The sequence below is a fragment of the Amblyomma maculatum genome, chromosome 7 (assembly GCF_055883805.1).
Source record: "Amblyomma maculatum isolate TAMU_Amacu chromosome 7, ASM5588380v1, whole genome shotgun sequence".
Taxonomy (NCBI): Eukaryota; Metazoa; Arthropoda; class Arachnida; order Ixodida; family Ixodidae; genus Amblyomma; species Amblyomma maculatum.
Window position 1 is genome coordinate 92,214,958 of NC_139350.1, and position 24,452 is coordinate 92,239,409.

The 24,452-nt window shown below is 44.7% G+C and overlaps 1 protein-coding gene across 1 annotated transcript; it reads left to right on the forward strand.

Moving 5' to 3' along the window:
- The first annotated feature begins 323 nt into the window (after positions 1 to 323).
- LOC146183957 (uncharacterized) lies at positions 324 to 24,046 on the forward strand. The gene is made up of 6 exons (XM_084608448.1): positions 324 to 409; positions 2,616 to 2,717; positions 4,418 to 4,479; positions 11,158 to 11,268; positions 20,437 to 20,550; positions 23,902 to 24,046. The coding sequence occupies exons 1-6, from the start codon at positions 324 to 326 to the stop codon at positions 24,012 to 24,014; spliced, it is 588 nt and encodes a 195-aa protein (XP_084464574.1). The 3' UTR covers positions 24,015 to 24,046.
- The last annotated feature ends 406 nt before the right edge of the window (positions 24,047 to 24,452 follow it).

Sequence of the window (24,452 nt, forward strand, 5' to 3'; positions counted from 1 at the left end):
TTCAGTCGTAACTCAACTCTGCCCCGAGGTAGAAGTGAAGTGCAAGGAGTTTGTGTGAAAGAAAGCACTACAAACACTAGCGTAATCGACACGTCGTCTTCCCCAGCTGCGCGCCACACTTTTTTAGAGTTGTTTGAACAGGCGCAGTTTTGTTCTTCGTCGACAGCAGCGTACGCAACGCTATCAAACCATCATCGTTGCAGTTAATGTGTCTCAACGCGCCGATGAGACTCAAAGCGAGCAAAATGTGTTCAGGTGGGTTCATATATAGATGCACGAACTAGTTCTAGTCGTCTTTAGTACTGACCGAATCCGAGACAGCCATGCAGTTCGCAGGAAAAACGGTAGTTTTCTGCGGGATCCTCGTGCTGTTTTTCACGGCTGACGTCGTCTACTGCAAGGGCAAAGGGTACGTTTCGGCTCCGAGCGCAGTGTGTGAACGGTTGTTGGTTAACGGCTTAACAACGTGTCCAACTGTATTACGTGCAATATTTTATCTGAGGGGTAACAATAATTAATGAGCACGAGTGTGCAACGCAGCAACGAACAGCGTGGATATTATAACGAAAAATAATTTTCATTAATTACACAAAATATATTGGCATTAGAGTTGTTTTTCAAAGTTTATTGACGGTTAAGTATATCGGTATAGTAAATGGCCAATTCTCTCATTATGATGAAGTCGAAAGACATGTTGCGAAGCTAATAGCTCTTACATGTAATAATTATCGCGAGTTAATATAAATTCATTCGCCTAGTCGAATTGAAAGGGTAGCAAATTTGCCTGGATCAAAGAAACTACTGCTTATTGTAGTGCACCTCAAATAAAACTGAGAGCTTGCTAGCACACTATAAACATGAAACGAATAGGTCCGAATGTGCCGTCTGTTGCCCTATTTCGGGTGATCGAGCAGAAAAATACGACATTTATGAGTCTTTTGTGATATTTCAGCGCAAAACACTTCTAAATTTTGGATGCACTGATGTAGCCAAGTTGGGGCAAGCATGTTGCGGTAAACCTATTAAAGATCATTACGTCACCCGGCTAGGAGCGGTGGATATATGAGAGCAGTGTTTCTCAAATGCCTGACCCCATGGGTCAGCGAAGCGAACATCTATTTCCTCGAAACCCGCACGCATACAAAAAAAAAAGAGAGGTCACATGATAACTCTGGCCTGGTTAGACACAGGTTTGCAAGGTTAAAAGCGCGAAGGTTCAAGGCCGACCTTAGTTTCTCAAAACGAATGAAGCGCGAGAGGAATGCGGAAACGAAGAGTGCGTGCAAGAGAGAGAGAGAGACAGAGATTGCGTGTACGGCATTTGACCTCTGGCTTTACACTGCTAAAGGTGTTGGGAGAAGTCGAATCCCTCTAGTGGGATGCATACTGAGGCCGACACGCCACCTCTTTCTTAAGGCCAGTGCAGCCTTGTCAAAGTCCTAATGCAGCGACTTGCTCCCTGGAATCAGTACGCACAAGATCACCCCCTCCTCCCCCCTCTAAAAGGGTCCCTCACCACCTCCAGTTGTCCACAAGGCGTCCCCGACACATCCACGGTTAAGAAATACTATATTAGAGGCTACAACTCACGAAGTGCATAAATCATGCGCGGTTCAATTTATTGTCAATTAAACATTCCTTTTTAAAGTATCCACAACACAGTGTTATAGCTCCTTGAACTAAAGAAATAGTAATTTTTAAGGGCACCGGGAAAATTAAGGATTGTAACCATTATATGTCATTCGAACGTGCACTATTTATATAATCGAGTAAAACCTGCTGATTTGTATGTACACTTGTGACGGCCTCTATTGTTGTAAATAACGCGCAAGACTCAAAAACTAGGAATTTACTCACGCTGCACATTTCCTCGCTCGCTAAAAAATATTATCTAATTATTTTCTTCATCAACTACAGATTTTCAGCAGCGGAAAATTTGTTTCGTCGCGCTTTGATAAAACGTTTTAGCAGACGACAGAAGAAAAGAATTTGCAGCGCACGGGTGTACTTCTTAGAACCACAGTAGAAAATCACGACATCCATCTTTCTTTTTTTTTTCATTCTGGTAAAGTGATCCATTCTTAGGCACAAAATTGGCCTACCATTCTGGCCAGCGGGGATTTCAAATCTAGACGGCATTACTGGCTTCGCGAAAACGCCTCCAGACGCTGCGAAAAAGAAAAAGGGACGTTATGTACGCAATCACATACGCCGTGCCCTGTAAGACTTAAGCTGTTGAAAGGAATTCGAGCTACGCCTTCACAGCGAAGAATGAATTGTGATACGGCAACTGCGGCACGTTCGGTCGAAAATCTGTTTATGAAAGCATTTTTTTTTTCACAGGGTAAAATTTAAATACTATCCTCACATACGCGCAGATCTCCTCTCGGCATGTCTTTAGCTCTTTTTATTAACTTGTCTGCTGTAGTCACAAACGCTAACATCGTTTTTTTCTTTAAGGAAATCTTAACCCTACTCGACGGAAAATTTTTTAAAGATTTTGCTGCGCAATGGCGTTGAAATATTCCTTTAAATATTTCCATAACGGCATTTTACAAGATTGCACAGGGGCCTAACAGCTAAAAGGGATGTCCTGGAAAGCTGGACTTGTATAGGTTCTCGGCCGATGAGTCCTTAGCTCTAGGAAGCCAGCTGTTCGTAGCTGCTGCCAAAAAGGACGAGGATTCGCCTCGGGCCCATCTGTTTATCGCGAGAATGTGAGCTAGCTGCGACATGGATACATCAATGGCGTTTACAGTAGCACAGAGACTTCAGGGGATGTGACGCTGTCTCTACGCGAAGCTACAGCAGCACAGAAATTCTGGAGGACACTGAAAGTCCGCCTTAAGGGTATGAAATCCTGTGATTCTCTTTACTTTCGCGCATAATCATTAGCACACGGTCGAATGTACCACTTCATATGAAAGACCATACGACTTGCGCCTTTGAACGCTCGCCTGTTCCAACAACGTACAAGAGGTCGTTGTTTGCCCTATAGTCTGTAATTTGTCTGGCTAAGAACACGAGAGTAATGGTTCAAATTCAGCCTAATACCATTAATTCTGGAATGCTATTAGCGAAATCAATTACGAAATTATTTGAGGCTTACGATAGACTTTAATTTGCACTGCATGTCATGTTTCAATCATTGCATTCCACGCATGACGTAACCTTTAACTGGAACGTTCTGAGATGGGGTGTTGGAAACTCCCGCGCGAGATCTTGGGGGCGTCATGACCGTGTTTACAAATCAAGTGTTTTCGTTCGCACTAGCGATGCAGATGCTAGTTTTTTTGCGCCACGGGGCCCTTACCGCTGTCACGTTAGTAGGGTGCTTTGGGGCACATCAGACACCTTAGCAAAAACACACTCTTAAAGCCAGCAACAGGTGGCAGCGAGACGATATCTTGTTGCCACCTAACGACGCCATCTTGCAGGCGCACGAAGGTTCGCGGTCAACCCTTCCGAAGCAACAAATATTACGTGACGCAGAAGCCAAGAATATACAGGTGAACTGAAGAGAAGGGAAATTCTGTTTTCAAAATTATATAGCAAAAACAAAAAATTTTGCAGGATCCTATTTTGCCCGTTTGGCCAGCAATGGAGCGTGACGTTACGGGAAACAGTAACAGTGTGAAGCAGAAAACATTTGAAGGAATTTGGGGAGAAGTGAGGCCATATTGACTGTTAAAATGTGGTGTGCTAGGGTTGACGAGCAGTGGTTCTTGGAATAAATTTTGGACGTAAAAATGAGAAGTAATCCACCATATATACACATGATGTGTATGCAAAATTGTTCAGAATGCAGGAAGTCCAGGGAGAACATATTTGTTTGCGCACCATTTGAAACGTGTACCTGAATGGATGTGGGAGATTTATTCTGCTTCGCAAGCAGCCTGCATTTTGTAGCCTTATGAGCCAGTTACCCTGATATGAATCCCACACCGACTGCGTTGTATAGAATTCGTGGTTTCAGGGCAGATTAAGTTGTGTGCGGATAACATAACTGATGTATCGCAGTCAGCCGTAAAAAAAAGAACTCTCAGATGCTTTATTTGTGCAAAGGAGGACAGAAAGGTTCAGTTTACAAAAGAGATTACGGTTACAATAGCCTTAAATCTCTTATGGCTAGCCTTAGAGAGCAGCGATGTCAGGTCGCAAGAAGGGGGAAAGAAAGTAACGGGTGCTCTTTGCCAGTGGGTACCTAAAAATTAATGGTCCTCAATTTTACTGTCCGGCCTCAGAACACGTGAACCTTGCAAGCCGAACAGTACGACGGAGTGAGAAATATACTCTACTCTTAGCATAAGCAGATGTTATCATGCTTGCGCATAATAAAGGCTGCACGTAATTGCATACAGGTGATTAAACGCGCATGAGCTGCGCATTTTCAGTCCAGGTTTCTATTTTTGTGCAGGGGACAGAAGACAATAAGGATAAAGGCTGCCCAGAAGACAATTCTTAAAGGGAAGCTCACAAGTAAGTAAGCTTAATTTAATAATATTAAGCCCTACCTCATGAAGCAGAAAAAATTATGGACGATTTCGGCGTGATTTTTTGCTATATATTATGCTAGCGTGATGGCTTTCCTATGTTAAAATATATACTGTCAATATAATTTCATTATAGCAATATGAACAAAATCACTTTATCTTTCCGCAGAGAAATGTTTACTGATTAGGTTGTATTGACAAGAAATGCATCTGTCGGCCATTGATGTTTTTAACTTTTTTCTTCTCATTGTATATTTTGTCTTCTGTATCACAGCACTGTCTCCTTTTGTAACGCGCGAGTTGTTAATTTTATAACGCACGAACTGCCGCTGCTTTCATCGTTGACTTTACGGGGCTCGCTGGGGATAATCGATTTAGGTAAGTTTTAGGTTGTAGCGTCTGCTCGTCTTCGAAGTCCAGCCAGCAAGCTGTCGTGCTTCTGCGCAATGAAGGTGAGGGCGTCTTCGGAGGTAACATTTGATAGCATGGTGTAGAGTGTGGTAGTGGCCTCCAGCCAATTAACGAGGATAAATGGTGCCAATGGCTAGCACCCTGCAGCTCGGTGTCGGGGGCAGAGACGATGTAGGTGAGAATGACATCCCAACTCTTGTGTTCAATGTTGACATACATTATTAGCATGCCAGCTATTGTTTTGCTTAAACGTTTCATTAGTTCATCACTCTGTGGACGATAGCCGTTCCTCTTGCTGGACCCGTCACGCTGTGCAGCGGGAGGCTCAGGAAAAAACGCTGTTGACAGGACCATCACTCTGACATAGCAGGTACAGCAGTCTATTAGTTCAGTTATCGGTTTGTTATCGGATCGCGAGGAAAGTAAGGAGTGATGTATATGATTTTGTTCGCTTATCGGTGTTCTCGTTGATGCATAGGTTGTCTTGTTTCGTAGATTAGTAAACTAGAGATATCTGGAGCAAAAGAAAAAGAAACGAAAATGTTGTGCAAAGCACCTTTAAAATTTAGCCATATTTCCGCTGATTGTCCTTCAAAGGGTATGGCCATTACAGGTGAGGTTAACATTGTGTCCCCTACGCAACATAAGATTCCCTAGATGTGTGGGATGAAGACAACCGAAATTCTTGCTTAAAGAAGTCTAAAGTGTAATAGGGTGAGAGAAGAAGTAATATCTATGAGCTTTTTTTTTTTGATAGAATAACATCTGTATAACAGAAAAGAATATGGAAGACAGGTACTTTCCATCAGTGGTCCCTCACTATGATGCGGACTGCTGTTTCGAAATTTTCTCTAACGGTTTTCTGGCAAGAAATATGAAATATCAAATGTTCAGACTCAAAACCTCTTTGAGTTCACTTTGCCGAATTGCTAACTATATAACGACGCGTTTAGGCGTGGTACTGCCACCGAAGCCATGTCGCCTTCTTCTACATAAAAAAAATATACATAATGCGCCTGTATTTAGTGGTTGGTTTGTGGGGTTCAACGTTCCAAAGCGACTCAGGCTATGAGAGACGCCGTAGTGGAGAACTCCGAAAATTTCGACCACCTGGGGTTCTTTAACGTACGCTGACATCGCACAGCACACGGACGCCACTCCGTTTCGCCTCCAATGAAACGCACCCGCTGAGGCCGGGATTCGATCCCGCATCTTCGGGAACAGCAGTCGAGCGCCGTAACCACTGCGCCACCCCAGCGGGATGCCTGTATTTCATGCATAATCAGCGCAATAAGACCATTTCTTGAATGTGGAATGTGGGAATATCAATTCAAAAGGCATTTAAAGGGCTTTGTTTGAAGTACGATATTTCAAGTTCCTTTGCCGATTACGAAAGATTGAAAACGCAGCTGATCCTTAATGTTGATTTTGGTTTGGTTTGTGGGGTTTGACGTTCCGAAGCGACTCAGGCTATGAGATACGCCGTAGTGGAGGACTCCGGAAATTTCGACCACCTGGGGTTCTTTAACGTGCACTGACAACGCACAGCACACGGGCGCCTTGCTTTTCGCCTCCATCGAAAAGCTGCCTCCGAGGCCGGGGTTCGATCCCGCATCCTTGGAAACAGTAGTCGAGCGCCGTAACCACTGCGCCACCGTTGCTGACCTTCAGTTTCAAATATAATACAGTTGAAACTCGATTGAACAAACTTGAGGGGAGCCGTGAATTACGTTAAATCGAGTGAGACATTTCTCGGTCCTATAATTTCGTACATTCGATAATAATGTGCGGCGGCACCCAGAAAGCAACTGCGGCGTCATACTTGGGAAGCGTTAATGTTCCGAAAATGAAATTCGGGCAGCAAAAATGACCGGCGCCGTTAGTGAACAACAAACAAAAATTTGTAACCATCAAGAACAGCTCAAGAAGACTACAAAATTATTTTCCAGGTATCAAGTCGGTGATCATTGCCTGCGTGCTTTTTGTGAACAATGACCGCACCGATTTCTCGTAGGTCTCAGGTGCTATGTATAGTAGTGTAGGTCTAACAAGCTGAGCTTGAGAGAAACATGCACTCAAAGGCACGCGGAAATTATCCGCAGAAGCACAATGACGAACGAACCACAGGAAGCACGCCACAAAAATGCACAGAATTGCAACTCCGCCCATTGGAATGCGACAAGAGACTTTTTTTTTGCTGCTTTCACTATTTAGTGAATTCAACTGGACACTACAACACTTGTTTTGCAACGCGTAGTTTGAAAAAAAAAAAAAAAAAAAAGCTAGTGGGACGAAGGTGCCCCTTGTTGTTACCGTGGTCTCGTAATCAATAAATGTTGAGGGTGCTCTCTACAAAATAGACCAGAAATAGCCCCTCTTCATTTTCATTTTTCGAAAAAAGTTTCGTTAAATTCGTTATTCGTTATTTCGAGTTATTCGATTGGTTTCGTCATTTCGACTTAGTCAAAGCAATGGATGCTATGGGCGTTTGAGGGGAATTGTAATATCTTCGTTAAATTGAGACTTTCGTTAATTTGAATTTCGTTAAATCGAGTTTTGACTGTACTGCTCCTTAATATGTAAAAGAAAAAACCTGACTAGGTAAATTTAGCGAAATGATCGTCTAAACATCAAGCTTTATCGCATATATTTTGTCCGTTTTGCCACGTAATTTTTTATTACTAGTTTTTTACCGGTGAACAAAATCATCCCTCATAATGCCTTTTTTTTTGTAAATAAATGAATTCAGCACGTAAGGAAATAAATTTGTTTTCCGTATAAATTTATTGAATATTAACGAAATCTTTCAGCGCTTTTGTATTGAAGAGCTCTGACAAGGCTAAAAGGCATCTTAACAAGCAACAAACATGTTTTATGGTGAGACGAAGTTCATTGAGTGGTGAAGTCCCCTTTAAATGCGTAGGCCACACAAACAACTAACTAAAAGTCTCCACTTGCCTTGCTGAAAAGCGTTCCTTTTTCAAGCAAAAGCTCTGCAATCAATAATGAACAATTTAAGCTCCCCATGTTCATTAAACGGTAGACAAGCATCAAAAATACTACTTTAATTTGGGTGAGGAAAGTAAGATGACAAATTTCATAAAATTTTGTTTTTCGATTCATTATTTTTCTTAACGCTCCGGTGTTCATTTATCTTATGTCGAAAAATATAGCGAGGCATGGAGACCTAATTTCTAAAATACCATTTTGTCCTGCTTTCCGAGGATTAGAAGGTGTCCGTGCTCGTGCTTCTGATGGTAGCGGACCATCGACAATAGTGAGGATTCGCAGCAAAATGTACCGCTCTCTTAATGTCACCAGGAACAGGTAAAAAAAAAAATGGAAACTTCAGTTGGCTGCAGTCCATCATCTCTCGAAGGTTTCATTTTCTCGGCGTTCACTTTTTACGTGATAGTTATTCGCGTTCCCTTCGGCATTTTGTAACAAGCGACAATACAATAGTTCAGCCCGTTCTGCATAAATCCGCACTTGTCGGGGAGTACGATACAGCTCTGGATTTTTCCACATTCAATAGCAATAAACTTTTAAAATAATTTTTGTAAGTACCATTTTGGTGGCAGCAAATATATACGTGTTTAACTTTTATTTCCATAAGTGGTGGTGATATAAAAGTGCTTTATGGAGCAAAACAAAATATTATTAAAACGCTGATTTAAGAAAGAGTAGTTCACTTTCTCCTCATTTATACAACGCGTGAGCAATGAAATGGCAATGTTGAAATTGCATTTACTCAAAAACTGTACGAGCTAGCGTAAAAATCAAGAAGTCCTAAAATTAGAATAAAAAACTAGATAACCTGCTAAACTAATTTACAACAAATGCAGAAATAATATATATATATATATATATATATTTTAACGCAGAATGCAGAAATATATATATATTTCTGCATTCTTCCTTAAGGCGCGATAAAACACGGCTTTTGATACATTGATTTCATTGCATTGTGTCATGTTGTGCCATCCTTCGTTAATTTGCAGTGGCCGTCTGTATTGCATGCCACGATTTAAGCCCTCGTTTACGCCTTTTCCAGTTCGGGAAGAAAAGAAAGGACGCTGAAGTACATTGCTTCAAAACTGATTGTAAGAAAAAGCGCTCATCGTGATTGAAATACACAAAGTTAATTCTGCAGTGACCAATGTCCACGATGAGAATGAGCAAGAAAGTGAGCCTCACATGTTACAATGCTCAGTACAAAAGTAAGAAGTGAGTGCTCATAGACTGCATTGCGTGCGTGGCCAAGGTGGCGTTGTTTGCAGTTGAGTGGCTTGTTACTGAGATCATAGGATAGATTCTTGCCAGCCTCACAGGTCTGACTTGATGAACTGTATATCATTTGAGCGGGGTTTGGATTATGCATCGAGTTGGCTAGGTGTGGTATTGCTTTCCAGCATTTTTCGCAAGCAATTTAAACAGAAAAGCACTTTATCATAGCGACGTGATCGGTGTACATAACGTGACGTCTGCTGAATGATCACATTCTTTTTTAAAGAGCCCCACCGCCGTTGCTCAGTGGTTAAGGCGCTCGACTCCTACATCCAACGATTCGCGATCGAAGCCGCGGCAATTGCTTTTCGATGGAGGCGAAGAACAAAGGCATGCTTGTGCATGGCGATTCCGGTGCACGTGGAAGAGCCCCAGGTGGTAGAAATTTCCGGAGCCCTCCACTTCGGAGCCTTTCATGGCCGCACTCGCTTTGGGACGTTAAACCCGACAAAGCACAATCCTTTTTTAAAGTGTTTCGTACACACCGCAAATGTTCCCTACGTCTCTGGTGGCTTATTTTATATAGATTTTGGCAGTGTATTTAAAACAATTTGTGTTGACTCTGTGCCGACGAATGACATGTCAAGACAATAGCCGCCTACTCGCCTTTACTTCCTATTCATACCTGCACTATCCCGTTAAAACGTCTGTAGCCTATCGTGCCAGTAACGCTAATACCATTAAGATCAGCACCGATCTTGTCAAAGCACGTTAAAGAACCCCAGGTGGTCGCAATTTCCGGAGTCCTCTACTACGGCGTCTCTCATAGCCTGAGCTGCTTTGGGACGTTAAACTCCACAAACCAAACCAAACCAAACTGATCTTACGACCACAATGTTTGAAGGGGGAGTGCTGCATTCCAGCGTAACCAGCTTCTCCTTTAAATGTACCCCTATTCCCGGCGAAGAGTTTGGCGCGATTTGAAGGTTGTCGCATTCTTTTGAGCAAAAATATGAAAAACATTTCTCACAGTATAATGGTCGCTTGGTTTGCAATAAAAACGACTGTGACTACCTATGCTCACGTATTCGTTTCAGCCTCCGTGAGAAAACAAGCAACATAGAAGGACATAGTCATAATCAGCTTTACTGCAGAAAACACTAAGCCTATGGTGCGCCAAGCGCGGGGTTAAATGGAAGAGTTTAGTCTCTTAGTGTCACAATTAATTCTATTGTTTGTCTTTATGGGCTATGTTTCAACCATTTTGAGTAGATGAAGCCTTACTTTGTCATTCTAAAGTCGCACTAGAGTCACTCTCGTGCTTGTTTGTCCTTGCGCACAGGGTCAAGGTATCGAAAAATGAACCTGAATAGAAACAATAAAATATTCTGAAACTTTACACGTTCATAAAAATACAACTTGTGTCGAACTGGGCCTTATGACACTAACATTTTGGAGGATTAAAAAAATTGGTGTCCATAAAATTTACTTTCGTTAGCTAAAAAAAAAAAAAAGAATCGCGCCACTCGTAACATACAGTGAATGGACTAAAAGTTTTGAAATCAGTGTTTTCCGAAAAATGTATATACGCACTGTCAGGAGAAGCAGCTGAAAAACCTGCAAGACAGGAGGCGTAGGCTCGCTGTCCTCTTCAACAGCTAAAAAGTACCGAGGCAGTGCCAAAATAGATATTATCCCGCAAAACTTCGCCGCACTTCTCTGTGACAGTACAGCTGCACAAATGTGAGGCGTGGGTTTTTTGACGAGCGTCCTAAGCATAATACTAAAAGTCGAAAGGGCACTAATTATAAGCAAGATTGGTAGCAGAATCAAACTGCTCATCTCATCAGATCAGCGAGGATCAGTAATTTAATAATGTACTGCAAGTAAGATGTAAGCAAATTTTCGTGCTTGTCCGCTCTTCGTAATAGTAAGGAGCTGAAATCAAGGTAGTGGTTACGATGAATCTAGCCCTGCTTTTCCCAAGGAGTTCGAGCCCTGGTTTGTGTGTTCTTCTCTTTTGCAGCCTGCACTGATTTTGCGTGCAAACAGCTGTGCCAAAATCAACTGGGAAATGAAGCAGTGGACATCATGGGACACTGCGATGGCCCGCTTTGCAAATGCGACTACAGAGAACGTAAGTGGTTCAGAAGGTGCTCCTTTTTCTCACTTTCTCGTTGGGATAGGTTTATGCCGGAAATGGTGCTCTTGTGCAGTGATGACTATGGCGAACGCGGAGCGTACGCCAAAAAATACGCGTTTAAAAAGTCAACGCGTACTGTAAGTATGAACTAGAGAGCTATCTATGGGATCTTAGCAGAATATGCATGCCTTTCCTGTAAGAACCATTATTTGCGCTTTCAGGCGCAGGAAAAAATGGAAGGAGGGGAATTAACATGGAGACGGTTATATTTTCAACATGTACTGTGGAAAATGGATAGTGGAATATACAGAGAAAGCTGAAAAGAGCGCTAAAATAAAATGGGGAGCTCAAAGCAAGGAATCTAAATATTTGTATACGGCGAAGTTCTTCCATCGCTCAGGCTGAAGAAACGAAACGACTCAACAAACGGAAGATAACGTTTTATTGCTTGTGCCCGCTGGGGTCAACGCCCGAGAATCTTCGTCTGCGGTCAACGAATGACGATTAATGCAATCATTGTGAGGTATGGCGACTGCCTATAAATAGTTTGTAATAGTCTCTATCCACAGATTGTCTTTTTACTATCGAACGAATTCTATATCATTATTAACACCTCGCGTTTTACTATCAACTAGTTGTCCTCCGAGAACGAGGGGTTTACGTGCGTATAATGACACCTTCGATAGGCACCGTTTTTTTTTTTCGAACGTGGGAAACAAATAGAGCAAAGATTAGTCAGCATGTGAAGTTATATAAAATTTCCTCGTGTATACGGAGCCTCTATCATAGCGTCGCTTTCCGATCCTCTCACCTTCATTGTTTGGCCGGTATGAGAACTTTGTTTTCAGATCAAGCGCTTAGGTATATGCTCCACGCTGGGCATGAGAGCCTTGATTGCTTTAAAAAGTTGAAAACATTTTGGGACATCTAAATTTTATTTCCTTTACAGAAAGATACATTCAAGTGGTCGCTCTTGTCATGAGATTGATTCTGAACCTATCGCACCGTGGTTTTCTTCTATATAAGTGGAATTACTAACTGGTTCTGGCCGAATTCCCAAGGAATTCTCACAACTGTAAAAGCCGGCACCTAAATTATAGTCTTAGTTGGATGTCAATGAATAATAAATAACAGCTCAGTAATGAATTTTGAGTAAGCCATAACGTGATGGTCTTGCAGAACTGGCATACACGAAGACGCCAGTAAATGGTTAGAAGATCACTAACCCAGACCGTGCGAAATTAGCTGAAAGGCACTGCGGCAACTCAGTGGCTGCCGCATTCGTTGGCTGAGCCAATTGTCGAAACTTTAACCGTGGATACGGAAGCTACATACAGATAGAGGAAAGAGAGAAATGACTCATTTTATTGAAAACTCTAGCGTTCGGGTATCATGAAGTAATAATAAAGATGGCGAACAGTAGCGATCGCATCCGTTTCTACGTTTCTGTATATATTGAACAATATGGTGAACTGTTACAATATTACTGTGCTTTGTCCTGGCACCGACAACAATGCAACAAAAAATTAACCAAAAGCTTAAGAAACCCGTTAGCAGAAGAAGACGTATCTGTTCGAAAATTTTGAAGTAAAACAGTGCTGTTCAGCATCACTGGGGGAATTATATATGGCTGCCCACGGACTGTAATAAACAAGCGTCACCTAAGATAGACCAATGGGCCAGGGTGCTCATTACATTCGCTCCGCCGAGACGAACGGCGTTTTTAAATATCTTGAGTACCTAAAGAAAACTATCTAGTAAGGACAATGATTCCTCATGTACGGTCCTTAGACATCTGTTATAAAGAAAGAGCTCTATGACAAACATCTAGAGGGACACATTCTGCCGAAAGAGAGGAAGGCGGGGTATACACTGGAGACTAGAGCATGGCACGGGCCGCATTCTGAGGCATATCAGCCCGGCTCGGGCCCGAGGCTCCCAGCCCGAGCCTGGTTGCCGCTTTCTAGATCATTGTTTTGAGCCCGACGTGACGCCTGACCCGGCTCGGGCCTGTGCTGGGGCCTTTGCTTCCACTTCTGAAGGACTATATTGCTGTGTGCGTGTTGTCTCCCGTTATACAATTGAACAAGTGGCCAGCTAACTCAGATAGGGGCAACCCTTAAGGCAAGCACAAAAAGAGCTCGATTTAAAGTAGGTTCGCCGTCTCGGCTCTGAATACAGTGAAAATGTTTGTAGATAGCAAAACGTTCCACGATCCAGACCAAAAACGTTGCATACACGTACAGTAAACATTGCGCTAGCCCTAGATGTTTTCCTCATATTTTAGACGAGAGGTGGGGAGGGGGGGGAGGGGGCGTTGAGATCTCTAATTAGTAAAATGCCTTTGGAGCCATACCAATGGCACCTTTTTTGTTTACTGAGCACCACTGTCCGTGTGTCAATGGAGACGAAACGTAAGCACGCCTGTCTGTTGCGCACTATGTGGCTGAAGACCCGAGGCTTTCTTCACTACTGTGATCTTCTCTAATGGCGTTTGCTGTAGCGCAATGAATGTGTATTTCAGAGCAAATCACTAACGACTATATTGGAACAGACGACTACTCGCCGGGTGATCGAATAAGGGTCCTTCCGTCGTTCTCACACGACTACAAACGTGCGGTCGTGAGCGGGAACAAAAACCAAGCAGATACCGAACGCCTTTTGGTAGAAGCGACGGTTTGTGTTCGCCGATAGCTGAACTACCTCAAGCCAGCGGTGCTGTTCACTTTAGTAGGTGAACACGCTCGTAGAAATAAGCCGTGAGGCCGTGCATAAGGCGTTCCAATCATTCGATAAGACCGCCACTGAAGGGCTACCTGCTGCTAGAATTAGCGCGTCGTGCTTTTTTTTCTTCCTGTTGTATCAGTGAACGCGTCCAGGCAGGAGCTTGTGAAAGTACTTGAACATAGCAGTGTGCATGACGCTGAAAAACACGAATGTGCAAATGACCTTTCTTTCGTTTCACAGTGATAAGAGAGTACTACTAGTTTATTTATAAATCACTGGAAAGACTTTAGGTTAGGTATCCTTTTACTGCCAGATGTTTTGGACTGGAGTAAAAAAAAAAGCACCGTAATGCTTGTAATTTTTATTCATTGATGATAGCTCAATAATAGCAGGCACCAAGTAATAAGCGTTTCGTCATTTCTCTCTCAACCCTCATCATGTCCCTGTGGTATCCGCATAATTACTACAACACCTCAAGTGTACTTCGCAATGACATAACAAATGAAAACCGTACACAGCTTCCTTGTGTATAATGCACAGTTTTCTTGGACATCACTTTTAATTCTAAGACAACTCTCAACATTATAAAGTGCAGTTATGAAAATATTGTTACCGGGAAACGCGGGACCAAAGTGTGCTCACTGACAAAGACGACGATCGAGGAACGCGGGCACGACGAAGCGTTGAAAAAGAGAACGACGCTGAGAGAGTAGATTCTGCACGGCTACCGAAGTCTTAGCGTCGAGTTCAGCCCATCGCAGTGCCATCACATTAAGTACATCCCCGTAACATCTTGGTGGAGGTCGCGGGTTCGACACAATCTGACACTGGATCTCCGCAGCGGCCGTCACCTCGGAACCGTCACGATGACAACCGACGCGGCTCCATCAACCACCGCAACTCCAACTGTCGTCATTGGTACCCCGACCTGGAAATCCTCTGCCCATTTCTTCGCCCTGTAACCTCCTCTCCCTGCTCGTGGATGGTGTTCCCGTCTCTGCCCTCATTGACACTGGTGCCCAAGTCTCGATCATAAGCTCATTATTTTGCCGCCGCCTCAAGAAAGTACAGACCCCTGCCGCTTCGCCCACCGTTCGTGTTGCCGATGGCAGTACTGCTGCCGTCACAGGGCTGTGCACTGCCCGAGTCACCCTTGCCGGTCATCACATCCCTGTTTTGTTCACCGTCCTCAACCAGTGCCCTCACAATGTGATCCTCGGCCTTGACTTTTTAACGGCCCACTCTGCCCTTATCGACTGTTCCAGCGGCCTTCTTCGTTTGGACCTACCTGTCTGCTCAGAACATCCTCCATCTACACCCCGCCTTCGCTCCACCGAGTTCGCTCGCCTGCCCCCTTACTCTGCTGTTTACCTACCTCTGTCACCTTTCCCGCCTGTGCCTGACGGTGACTATGTTGCCTGCCCTATCACCGAGGTCTTTCTTGACCGCAACGTCGTTCTTCCTCATCTCATCGTACGCGTTACACAGAACAACACCTACCTTCCTATCCTGAACTTCAGTCTGTCACCCCAAGTTCTCCCCGAAGGAATATCTCTTGCTACCTTGTCTCCTCTCACAGACTGCACCATTTGTGCACTCAACCCTGGCCCACATTCAAGCGTCCTTCCAACATCCGTACTCCCCACCACAATTACCGACCCTATTTGCGCAATGATTGCCTCTGACCTCAGCCCCGAACATGCTCAGGACCTGCACAACCTTTTGTTATCCTTCTCCGACATTTTTGACTTTGCTGCCGGTTCTCTGGGCCAAACATCAGTTGTGACTCACCGCATTGACACCGGCGATGCAAAACCTGTACATCGGAGGCCTTATCGTGTGTCCATTTCTGAGCGCCAAGTCATCCAGCAGGAGGTCGACAAGATGTTGGCCAACGATATCATCGAACCTTCGAACAGCCCCTGGGCTTCTCCAGTCGTGCTCGTTAGAAAAAAAGACAACAGTTGGCGCTTTTGCGTCGACTATCGACATCTGAACAAGATTACAAGGAAAGATGTTTATCCGCTGCCGCGAATAGACGATGCCTTGGACTGTTTACATGGAGCCCGCTACTTTTCCTCTATCGACCTTCGTAGCGGCTACTGGCAGATTTCTGTCGACGAACAAGACCGCGAGAAGACAGCTTTTGTCACACCCGATGGTCTTTACCAATTTAAGGTTATGCCTTTTGGACCTTGCAACGCCCCTGCTACGTTTGAACGAATGATGGACTCCTTACTCCGCGGCTTCAAATGGACGACTTGTCTATCTTACTTGGATGACGTGATTGTCTTCTCGCCCTCGTTCGAAAGCCATCTTCGTCGCCTTTCTTCCATCTTCGCACTTTTTCGCCGTGCCGGACTTCAACTCAACTCAAAGAAGTGCGGTTTTGGTCGCCGCGAACTTAAAGTGCTTGGCCATTTGGTGAATTCCACCGGCGTGCAACCCGATCCTGACAAAGTTCGTGCTGTCAGTGCTTTTCCATCTCCCCGTTCACCCCGTGATGTCCGCAGCTTTATAGGACTGTGCTCTTATTTTCGCCGGTTCGTCCCAAACTTTGCCGCTGTTGCTCGTCCTCTCACCAATCTCCTGAAGAAAGGCGTTCCTTTCTCATGGGGACCAGAGCAGGCTAACGCATTCTCCACCCTCATCGCTGTTCTCACCAATCCTCCTGTGTTGGCCCATTTCAACCCGTCTGCCCCGACGGAACTTCGCACCGACGCCAGTGGCCACGGGATTGATGCCATTCTTGCACAGCGACAACGCGGCCAACACTGCGTAATTGCCTACGCCAGTCGTCTCCTGTCATCAGCGGAACAGAACTACTCTATTACGGAACGGGAGTGCCTGGCTCTCGTCTGGGCCGTTGGAAAATTCAGACCCTACTTGTTTGGCCGACCATTCACTGTAATTACCGATCACCACGCCCTATGTTGGCTCTCTTCCCTCAAGGATCCTGCTGGCCGCCTCGGCCGCTGGGCACTGCGCTTGCAGGAGTATACCTTTTCCGTTGTATACAAATCAGGTCGGCTCCACCAGGATGCAGACTGTCTGTCCCGTTATCCCGTCGATCCCCCTTCCTCTACTGACCACGAGTCGGACCCCTGTGTGTTCTCTATATCGGACTTTTCTCACATAGCCGACGAACAGCGCTTGGACCCAACCCTCAGTTCTCTTATCGACCGCCTCCGCACACACAGCCGTGACTCTTCCCTCGCCCTGTTCTTCCTTCATGGGAATACGCTATACCGCCGCAACATGCGACCTGATGGCGCTGAGCACTTGCTCGTCGTTCCCCAACACCTACGCTCTGCCGTTCTAGAACAAATGCACGACGCCCCTACAGCTGGTCATCTTGGCCTCTCACGCACATACGACCGCGTGCGCCGGCGTTTCTTCTGGCCTGGACTCTACCGCTCTGTCCAACGTTATGTAGCCGCTTGCGACCTCTGTCAACGCCGGAAGAAACCCCCTGTGCTGCCACCTGGACACCTGCAGCCGATTGCTATCCCGACTGAGCCATTTTCTCGTGTTGGCCTTGACCTCCTAGGGCCCTTCCCCGAGTCCTTGTCAGGAAACAAATGGATCGCTGTGGCCACCGATTATGCCACGCGGTACGTGATCACTCGCGCCATTCCAACCAGCTGCGCCACAGACGTTGCTGACTTCCTTTTGTACGACGTCATACTACACCATGGTGCTCCCCGTCAACTACTTACCGACCGTGGCCGCTGTTTCCTTTCCCGAGTTGTTGAGGAAATACTTCGTTCTTGTTCCGTTCGGCACAAGTTCACCACTGCGTACCACCCTCAGACGAACGGCCTTACGGAGCGTATTAACCGCACACTCACCGACATGCTCGCAATGTACGTATCCGACAGTCATCGCGACTGGGATATTAGTCTGCCATTTGTCACCTTTCCATATAACTCTTCGCGTCATGACACTGCTGGGTACTCTCCATTCTATCTTCTCTTTGGACGAGACCCCTTACTGCCCTTCGACACTTTGCTTCCCGCCGCTGGCCCCGTCACAACCTATGCCCGCGATACCATCGCCCGAGCCGACGCTGCTCGCCAGATTGCTCGTCACAATCTCACCGTCTCTCAAGAAGCTCAAAAACGCCGCTACGACGCTCACCACCGCGATGTGCACTATCCTCCCGGATCTCTGGTGCTGGCTTCCGTGCCGTCGTGTGGGATTGTGTCAGAAACTTTTGCCCCACTACACGGGTCCTTACCGTGTACTACGCCCAGTGACCGACGTGACCTATGAGATTGCACCGCTCCACCCAAAGTCACCGACTGCTACACCCACTTCCGAAATTGTACATGTCGCCCGCCTCAAGCCATATTACTCCTCCTCCACACCGCACGCCTAATACGCACCGGGACGGTGCCTTTTGCCGAGGGGGGTAGTGTTACCGGGAAACGCGGGACCAAAGTGTGCTCACTGACAAAGACGACGATCGAGGAACGCTGGCACGACGAAGCGTTGAAAAAGAGAACGACGCTGAGAGAGTAGATTCTGCACGGCTACCGAAGTCTTAGCGTCGAGTTCAGCCCATCGCAGTGCCGTCACATTAAGTACATCCCCGTAACAATATTTTAAGTAATTGTCATGTCCCCCAATGCGCAGCAAGATCTTTTTTTTTCTCAAAGTTTTTTCTCCGCTTGCATCCGATAGTTGGTACTTCCGCAGAAAACCAATGAGGAAATATTTTGTCAATAGCAACAATCTAAGGCCCTCCCGAGGGGCGGTATGCGCAAATAATGATTGTTATATACTGAAATTTTACGATGCGCACAAGAACTTTTTTTATAAAAGCTGCTAGTTGTAAACTGCGCTTCTGAAGAATTTCTAGGTCTGGGTCTTGAAACAGAACTTGATACACAATCACAGCCGCTACCAGGCACGCCTAAGCAAAATAGCCCATGAAAAACGAATATCAGAGCACCGGCACAGCCAAATACCACAGCCAGCCATGCAAATATCCCTGGCAACGGAGGCTCAAGCAAGTGTTTGCTTCCAGGCATTGTACAAGTTCTCTGTAGAATTGCAAGCGCAATAAATTGAGCGATTGCGCCATCGCCAACAACACTCTGGGCAGCCTACTTACAAGCAGTGTAAACAAGCCAAAGCCTAGCACCACTTGTCCGTCATCGGTTCCAACTCAGGAGGTGACACCATCACCACTGTAGTGTTGGCAATGGGCCTGAACAAGCTGATCTCACTGTTCGAAAGCGTAAATCAACCAGCAGCCCACCTCCTGCAGATAACGAAAGGAACATACAGCACTTTCACATGCTGCAATTGAAACTCACAGCCGGCCGTATACTACATCTGATGCCATGTAATACGCACCGAGGCTCTGGCTGCGCTTTTCGAGCCCCAACACATCTCCCACTTGAGACGGAATGCAACAGCACTCACTACGAAACGGCCGAGAACTCTTAGCAATCGTCAGTGGTTTCCATGGCATTCAAGCTCAACCTGTAGACACTAAATTAGTTTTTTTTTATTTTATCAGGAACCTTGGTAATGCATACCATATGAAAGCAACGGTGAAGATGGTTGACATTTATACGGTGGTTTTGCAGAGAATCGAAAAGTTGCAACCATGTAGCGGAAACTGTTTTATACTCAAAAATGACCAATAAATTTGACATACGTGTGAAGTGCTTAAAATGGCACTTTTTTCTGAAAAAAGAATAGCTGGTGACAGGCAAATCCTGTTTCCTCGTTGAAAAAAGCTGATACATTTATCATAGACGAACATGGCAAGTTTCATGTAATTTGGAATGAATTTGAAAGGAGAGCAGTTATATATCACTCAGTTCACAGTTCCGGTTCAGCCAGCTATACAGCCTAGAGAGAGAACATATAACAAACACATCAAGTAATCCTACTCAAGATGCCTCTATTGGGCTGCCAGAAGCAGTGTTTTATAATACACATTGATAAAAAGTTTTGAAACTAGTTTTTTCCACATGCAGAAGTCGCTCCTTGGGTGGTAATATTGATCGCAAATAAATTACACATCTGTGCAATTTCACAGAGCACAACACTAGTCAAGATGGTCGACTACTGCTTCGAAAATGCTGCACCACATTAGCGGGACGGTTTTTCCGAAAACAAGTAGACGTACCAAAATTTAATAAACGTGCAATAGTGAAGTTGTTTTATACTTTTACACTGGTTTTGTAGAGAATTGGAAAGATGCAATCATGCAACTAAACATTTAGGGAGTTTCGACGTTGGCAGTAAGTTCTCAGAGTTCAGAAAATCCTGAAAGGCAATAAATGTATGTAGCGCTGAAGGGTCTCGCAGTATACATTAGCGACCAGAACTGAGCCAGTACAGTTCTGGACGCTGCAACCTAATTTGCTTTTGTTGGATGTGAATCTTGCAGTAACCGTGCCCCTTTTCCCGCAGCATGTAACATCAGGAAGTGTAATGAAAAATGCGAAGAAAAAGCTGGTCAAAAGAATATGGTGAACGCAAAGGGCGAATGCCAACGCACTGATTGCATATGCACTCTTGAAGGCGGTAAGTGGTTTCTCTTCTCCTTTAACGCAGTTGCACTACTTTAAAGCAGTCCTTCACGGTTAAAGACGAACAGTCTACGAAACGCTTAGCACTGACAACATTTTGCAACATTTCACGCCTTACAACAAGCGTCCGTATTATCAGATATTGCACAATAACCGATAAGCTCACCCATACTTTGGTAATCATGATTTCTGCCTCATGGCGGCATCATTTTGCTCACAACTGAAAAGCCGAGGGGCCTATATTTCGGTCGAACTTTCTTCAGCTGCGGAAGTAGCCCTAGGAGAGGTGACTGTTTTGAATAATTTATTCAAAAGGAACGATGCATAGTATAAGCTTTTTTTGGGGCTTCTTATTATGCAAACTGTTTTATACTGAAAAATGACCAGTAAAATTCACAAGTGAAGTGCTGAAACGGCAGCTTTCTCTGGAAAAAAGAGTACCTGGTGTTAGGCAAATTTCTCTGAAATTGTTCATTCCTTCAGAAAGCTCATAAATTTATCACAGATGAAAACGGCAAGTTTTATGAACTATGGACAGAATTTGAAAGAAAAGCAGTTAGTGTATCACCCAGTTTAGAGTTCCGGTTCGGCCAGCTATATAGCCTAGAGAGAGAACATATAACAGACATCAAGTAAGCAAACTCAAGATGCCTCTATACGGCTGCCAGAAGCAGTGCTTTCTGATAAACATTGATAAGCAGTTTTGAAACCCGTTTTGCCCCCCAGAAGAAGTGGCTTCTTGTGTGGTAATATTGATCGCAAATAAACTGCTGCCAAACACGTGTCACAATGATCGACTATATCTTCGAACATCCTGCACCACATGAGCGGGATGGTTTTCCGAATACAAACGTACCAACTGGGCGGAAAAAGTGGACGGTAAATTCGACATACACTCAGGTTATGAGGCATGACCGAAAAGTCTATACCATGAAGTAATGTTCGGTGAGAAACACGGCTTGAGGAACCGTCTCTGCGACGCTGGGTCGGCAGGGCCTGCGACCACAGTTTGCACTGTCACCTCCAAGGAGGGAAATTTTGAAGGCGAAATATCGCGAGGTAGACGGGAGCTTGAGTGCACCCCTTGAGTGCTCATCTTTTACTAATGCGACCGCTCTCCAGAACAGTCGGTGTCAGCGTCCTAAAAGTAAAGTCATTAGCATGAATTTGACAGATGGGCCTGGCAGTGATTGGTTGGCGGGTTGTGTGACATCACGATATTATATGAGATGGTCGAGTTGACTCAGGTAGCTTCTCTCAGATGAAAGTCCGACCCTTGGAGCCTGAGCGGCTAGGCCATGGAGGCCTGCTCATACGACTAGATTAAAGCGGGGTTTATATTTATGTCTGGAGTTCTTTCACATAATTTGGTAGTTCACAACAACATACTAATCAACATGAGTGAGCTCAGAGGGGCGCGAATTAAAGGAATATTAATAAAGCGAGTCACAAGGTGCATTTACTGGTGAACTGCCCGCGAGTGGAGCAGTAGACAGGAGTAATTAACGATGGATCTCATACCCTTAAAGCCAAAGCTACAGTGTATTCCGAATTTTCTCGTTCTGAATGTCAAGTTTTCATTCACCCTCTTAAGAGTGAATGCTTGAAGCTTGACGGACCAGTTTGCATATCAAACTATTAATAATATATAGGTTTACTGTATGCAAGATATGAGCGCATAAGAAATGATAAGTAAAAAAGTTGTTGGCCTGGCAGTTTACTTATATGTGAAGATGATTAGAATGGAGTGTCACGCGCGCGTAAGCTAACGCGCATACAAAATATTTTCTTAGGGAGCGCATAATTCCAATACATCTAACAAAATTAAAGGGGCCTGCATCCCACTTTGCACCGAGGACGCGTAACCGAGGGTTGCGAGTAGAGGAGCTATGCTTACGGTTGAATCACGAGGCAACCTCAGTTGAGTGATTACTGTTGTACGTAACGGCAAAGCCGATTGCACGGCGAATTGTGAGTGAGGAGTAAAACCGGAAAAGTTAAACAATGAACTTCTGAGCCAAGAATTTTGATTTGCCGACATTTTACGAAATATAGCCGATATATGCCGCATAAGGTCTTGTCTTATCCTTTATGGAATTGGAGGTGGAAATGCTCGCGGGGTCAATGTTGCAAAATACACCCTACTGCCTACCTGTCAAGCATCATACCGCGGGTTTTGGACACCAGGTAACAGCGGCTGCAAATATAGCTCCGCCTTTTGCGGAGAACATATTCATGACGCCTTAAGAAGAGTCAGTGTGCAACGCTTCAGCTGCGTCGTATTTGCGCATAACGCCTTAGTAAACAAGTACACAGTTAAAGAGTGCATTAACGGCGTTACAGTGAAGTGCGTTAGTGTCGACGGTATGTTATCACTTCATTGGCCGCTCATAGATTTAGTATGCCGTCAAATTTAGTGCAGATCGATCATGCCGTACAAGTTTATAGTACTGGAAAGAATGGTGTGCAGGTTAGCCAGATGTGGAGATTGATAAGCGATTATTTGCACCGAGATTCACAGGTGTTCTGGGGCGTATTTATGGCACCCGGACGACTATAGTTGAAAATCTAGAAAGAGAGCATTCGGGCTGCAAATGCTGAAAAGTGCACTGCATTCAATTATTCTGGAGTGCTGCCAGTGAGTGGAATGCCCACATATGCAAGAAAGAATAAAATGTTTGTATTTTTCTTTTTTACCTAAGTCATTACTTGTCCCGGAGGCTAGCTTAGACAACAAGCCTTTATTTATAAGAATGCGTAAGCCATTGCGATAGTGATGGTAGTCATTGAAAATAACATTTCGGCGGTAGAACAAAATTTCAGTCGTCACGCCTATAAAAGGAGACACACAGACAGCATGTTTATGATGAAGTGACGGTAATAATTAGAACAACATTCTCGCAGGAGGACAACGTTCCACGCCTAAGCCTAGGCTGTGTGGTAGACTAAGCCTTAGACTAATAGCGTTGTGTTGTGTTTTATCGCACATCGGTAACTAAGGTCATCAGGTGCCAAACTAAGACTAACCCCACCTAGACTAAGTCTTCGACTAATGAGAGGCGTAGCGGCTTAATGTAAAGAATAAGAATCCTTAGGCTCACGTTGCGCAGAGCCACAAGGAATAGGTATTTCGTTCTCTGTCAAAGCGCATACCACGAGAAGGCATTTTGTAATTAGTTCGTAGTGGAAGTGGCGGCGTGCGCTGTAATACATTGGCCTCGAATAACGCAGGATACTTTCGGGTCGTGGAAAATGGCTCCGTTTGCAGTCGCCGTTCTTTATTTTAATGTGGTATGCATATATGACGCTTCAAGGTCCCTGATGGAGGCTTTTGTCTGACTTCCAGAATGCAATAGAAAGAAGTGCGACGCCGATTGCAAGAGCAGACACAGGCAGCATGGAGCTAAAGCCAAGGGTCTCTGTGTTGACAACGAGTGCACGTGCAGATTCAATAATTAGCCGAGGGATGAACAGCGCCATATAGAGAAAGAAAAAATACATCAACGACACTGCCGGTGCACTACAATGTAAATGCATCGCGCGTACCAATAAAGATGTTCACAAGAACGATGGGCTCAGTGTTCGCTTTTATAAATTCGCCGTTTATCCTCTAGATCATGCATGAATTCTACAGTAATTTTATTTATGTAGCCTGAGCTGGCACCTTTTTGTGTTATTATCAACGACACATTTAGAAGTTGCCATTATTCATTACAGACACTTCAGTGTGTTTCAAAACAGAGCGCTCACATGTATTAAGATCTCCAGTTGGCACTAATTTTTTGATTGTCTTAAATGCTTATAGCGCAGTAAATGTTTGGAAGTCGGGAATGACACTGCTGTGCAGTTAGAAAGTTCGCAATTGACTGCAGAAAAAAGGCCGTCTGTTAAGGTGTT

What these genes read in the sequence shown, in the direction of transcription:
- LOC146183957 (XM_084608448.1), top strand. Translation starts at nt 324, where the DNA reads ATGCAGTTCGCAGGAAAAACGGTAGTTTTCTGCGGGATCCTCGTGCTG. An exon ending in GTCTACTGCAAGGGCAAAGG is followed by an intron (nt 410 to 2,615) that starts GTACGTTTCGGC and finishes GGACTTGTATAG; the next exon opens with GTTCTCGGCCGATGAGTCCT. An exon ending in CATATGCACTCTTGAAGGCG is followed by an intron (nt 20,551 to 23,901) that starts GTAAGTGGTTTC and finishes TCTGACTTCCAG; the next exon opens with AATGCAATAGAAAGAAGTGC.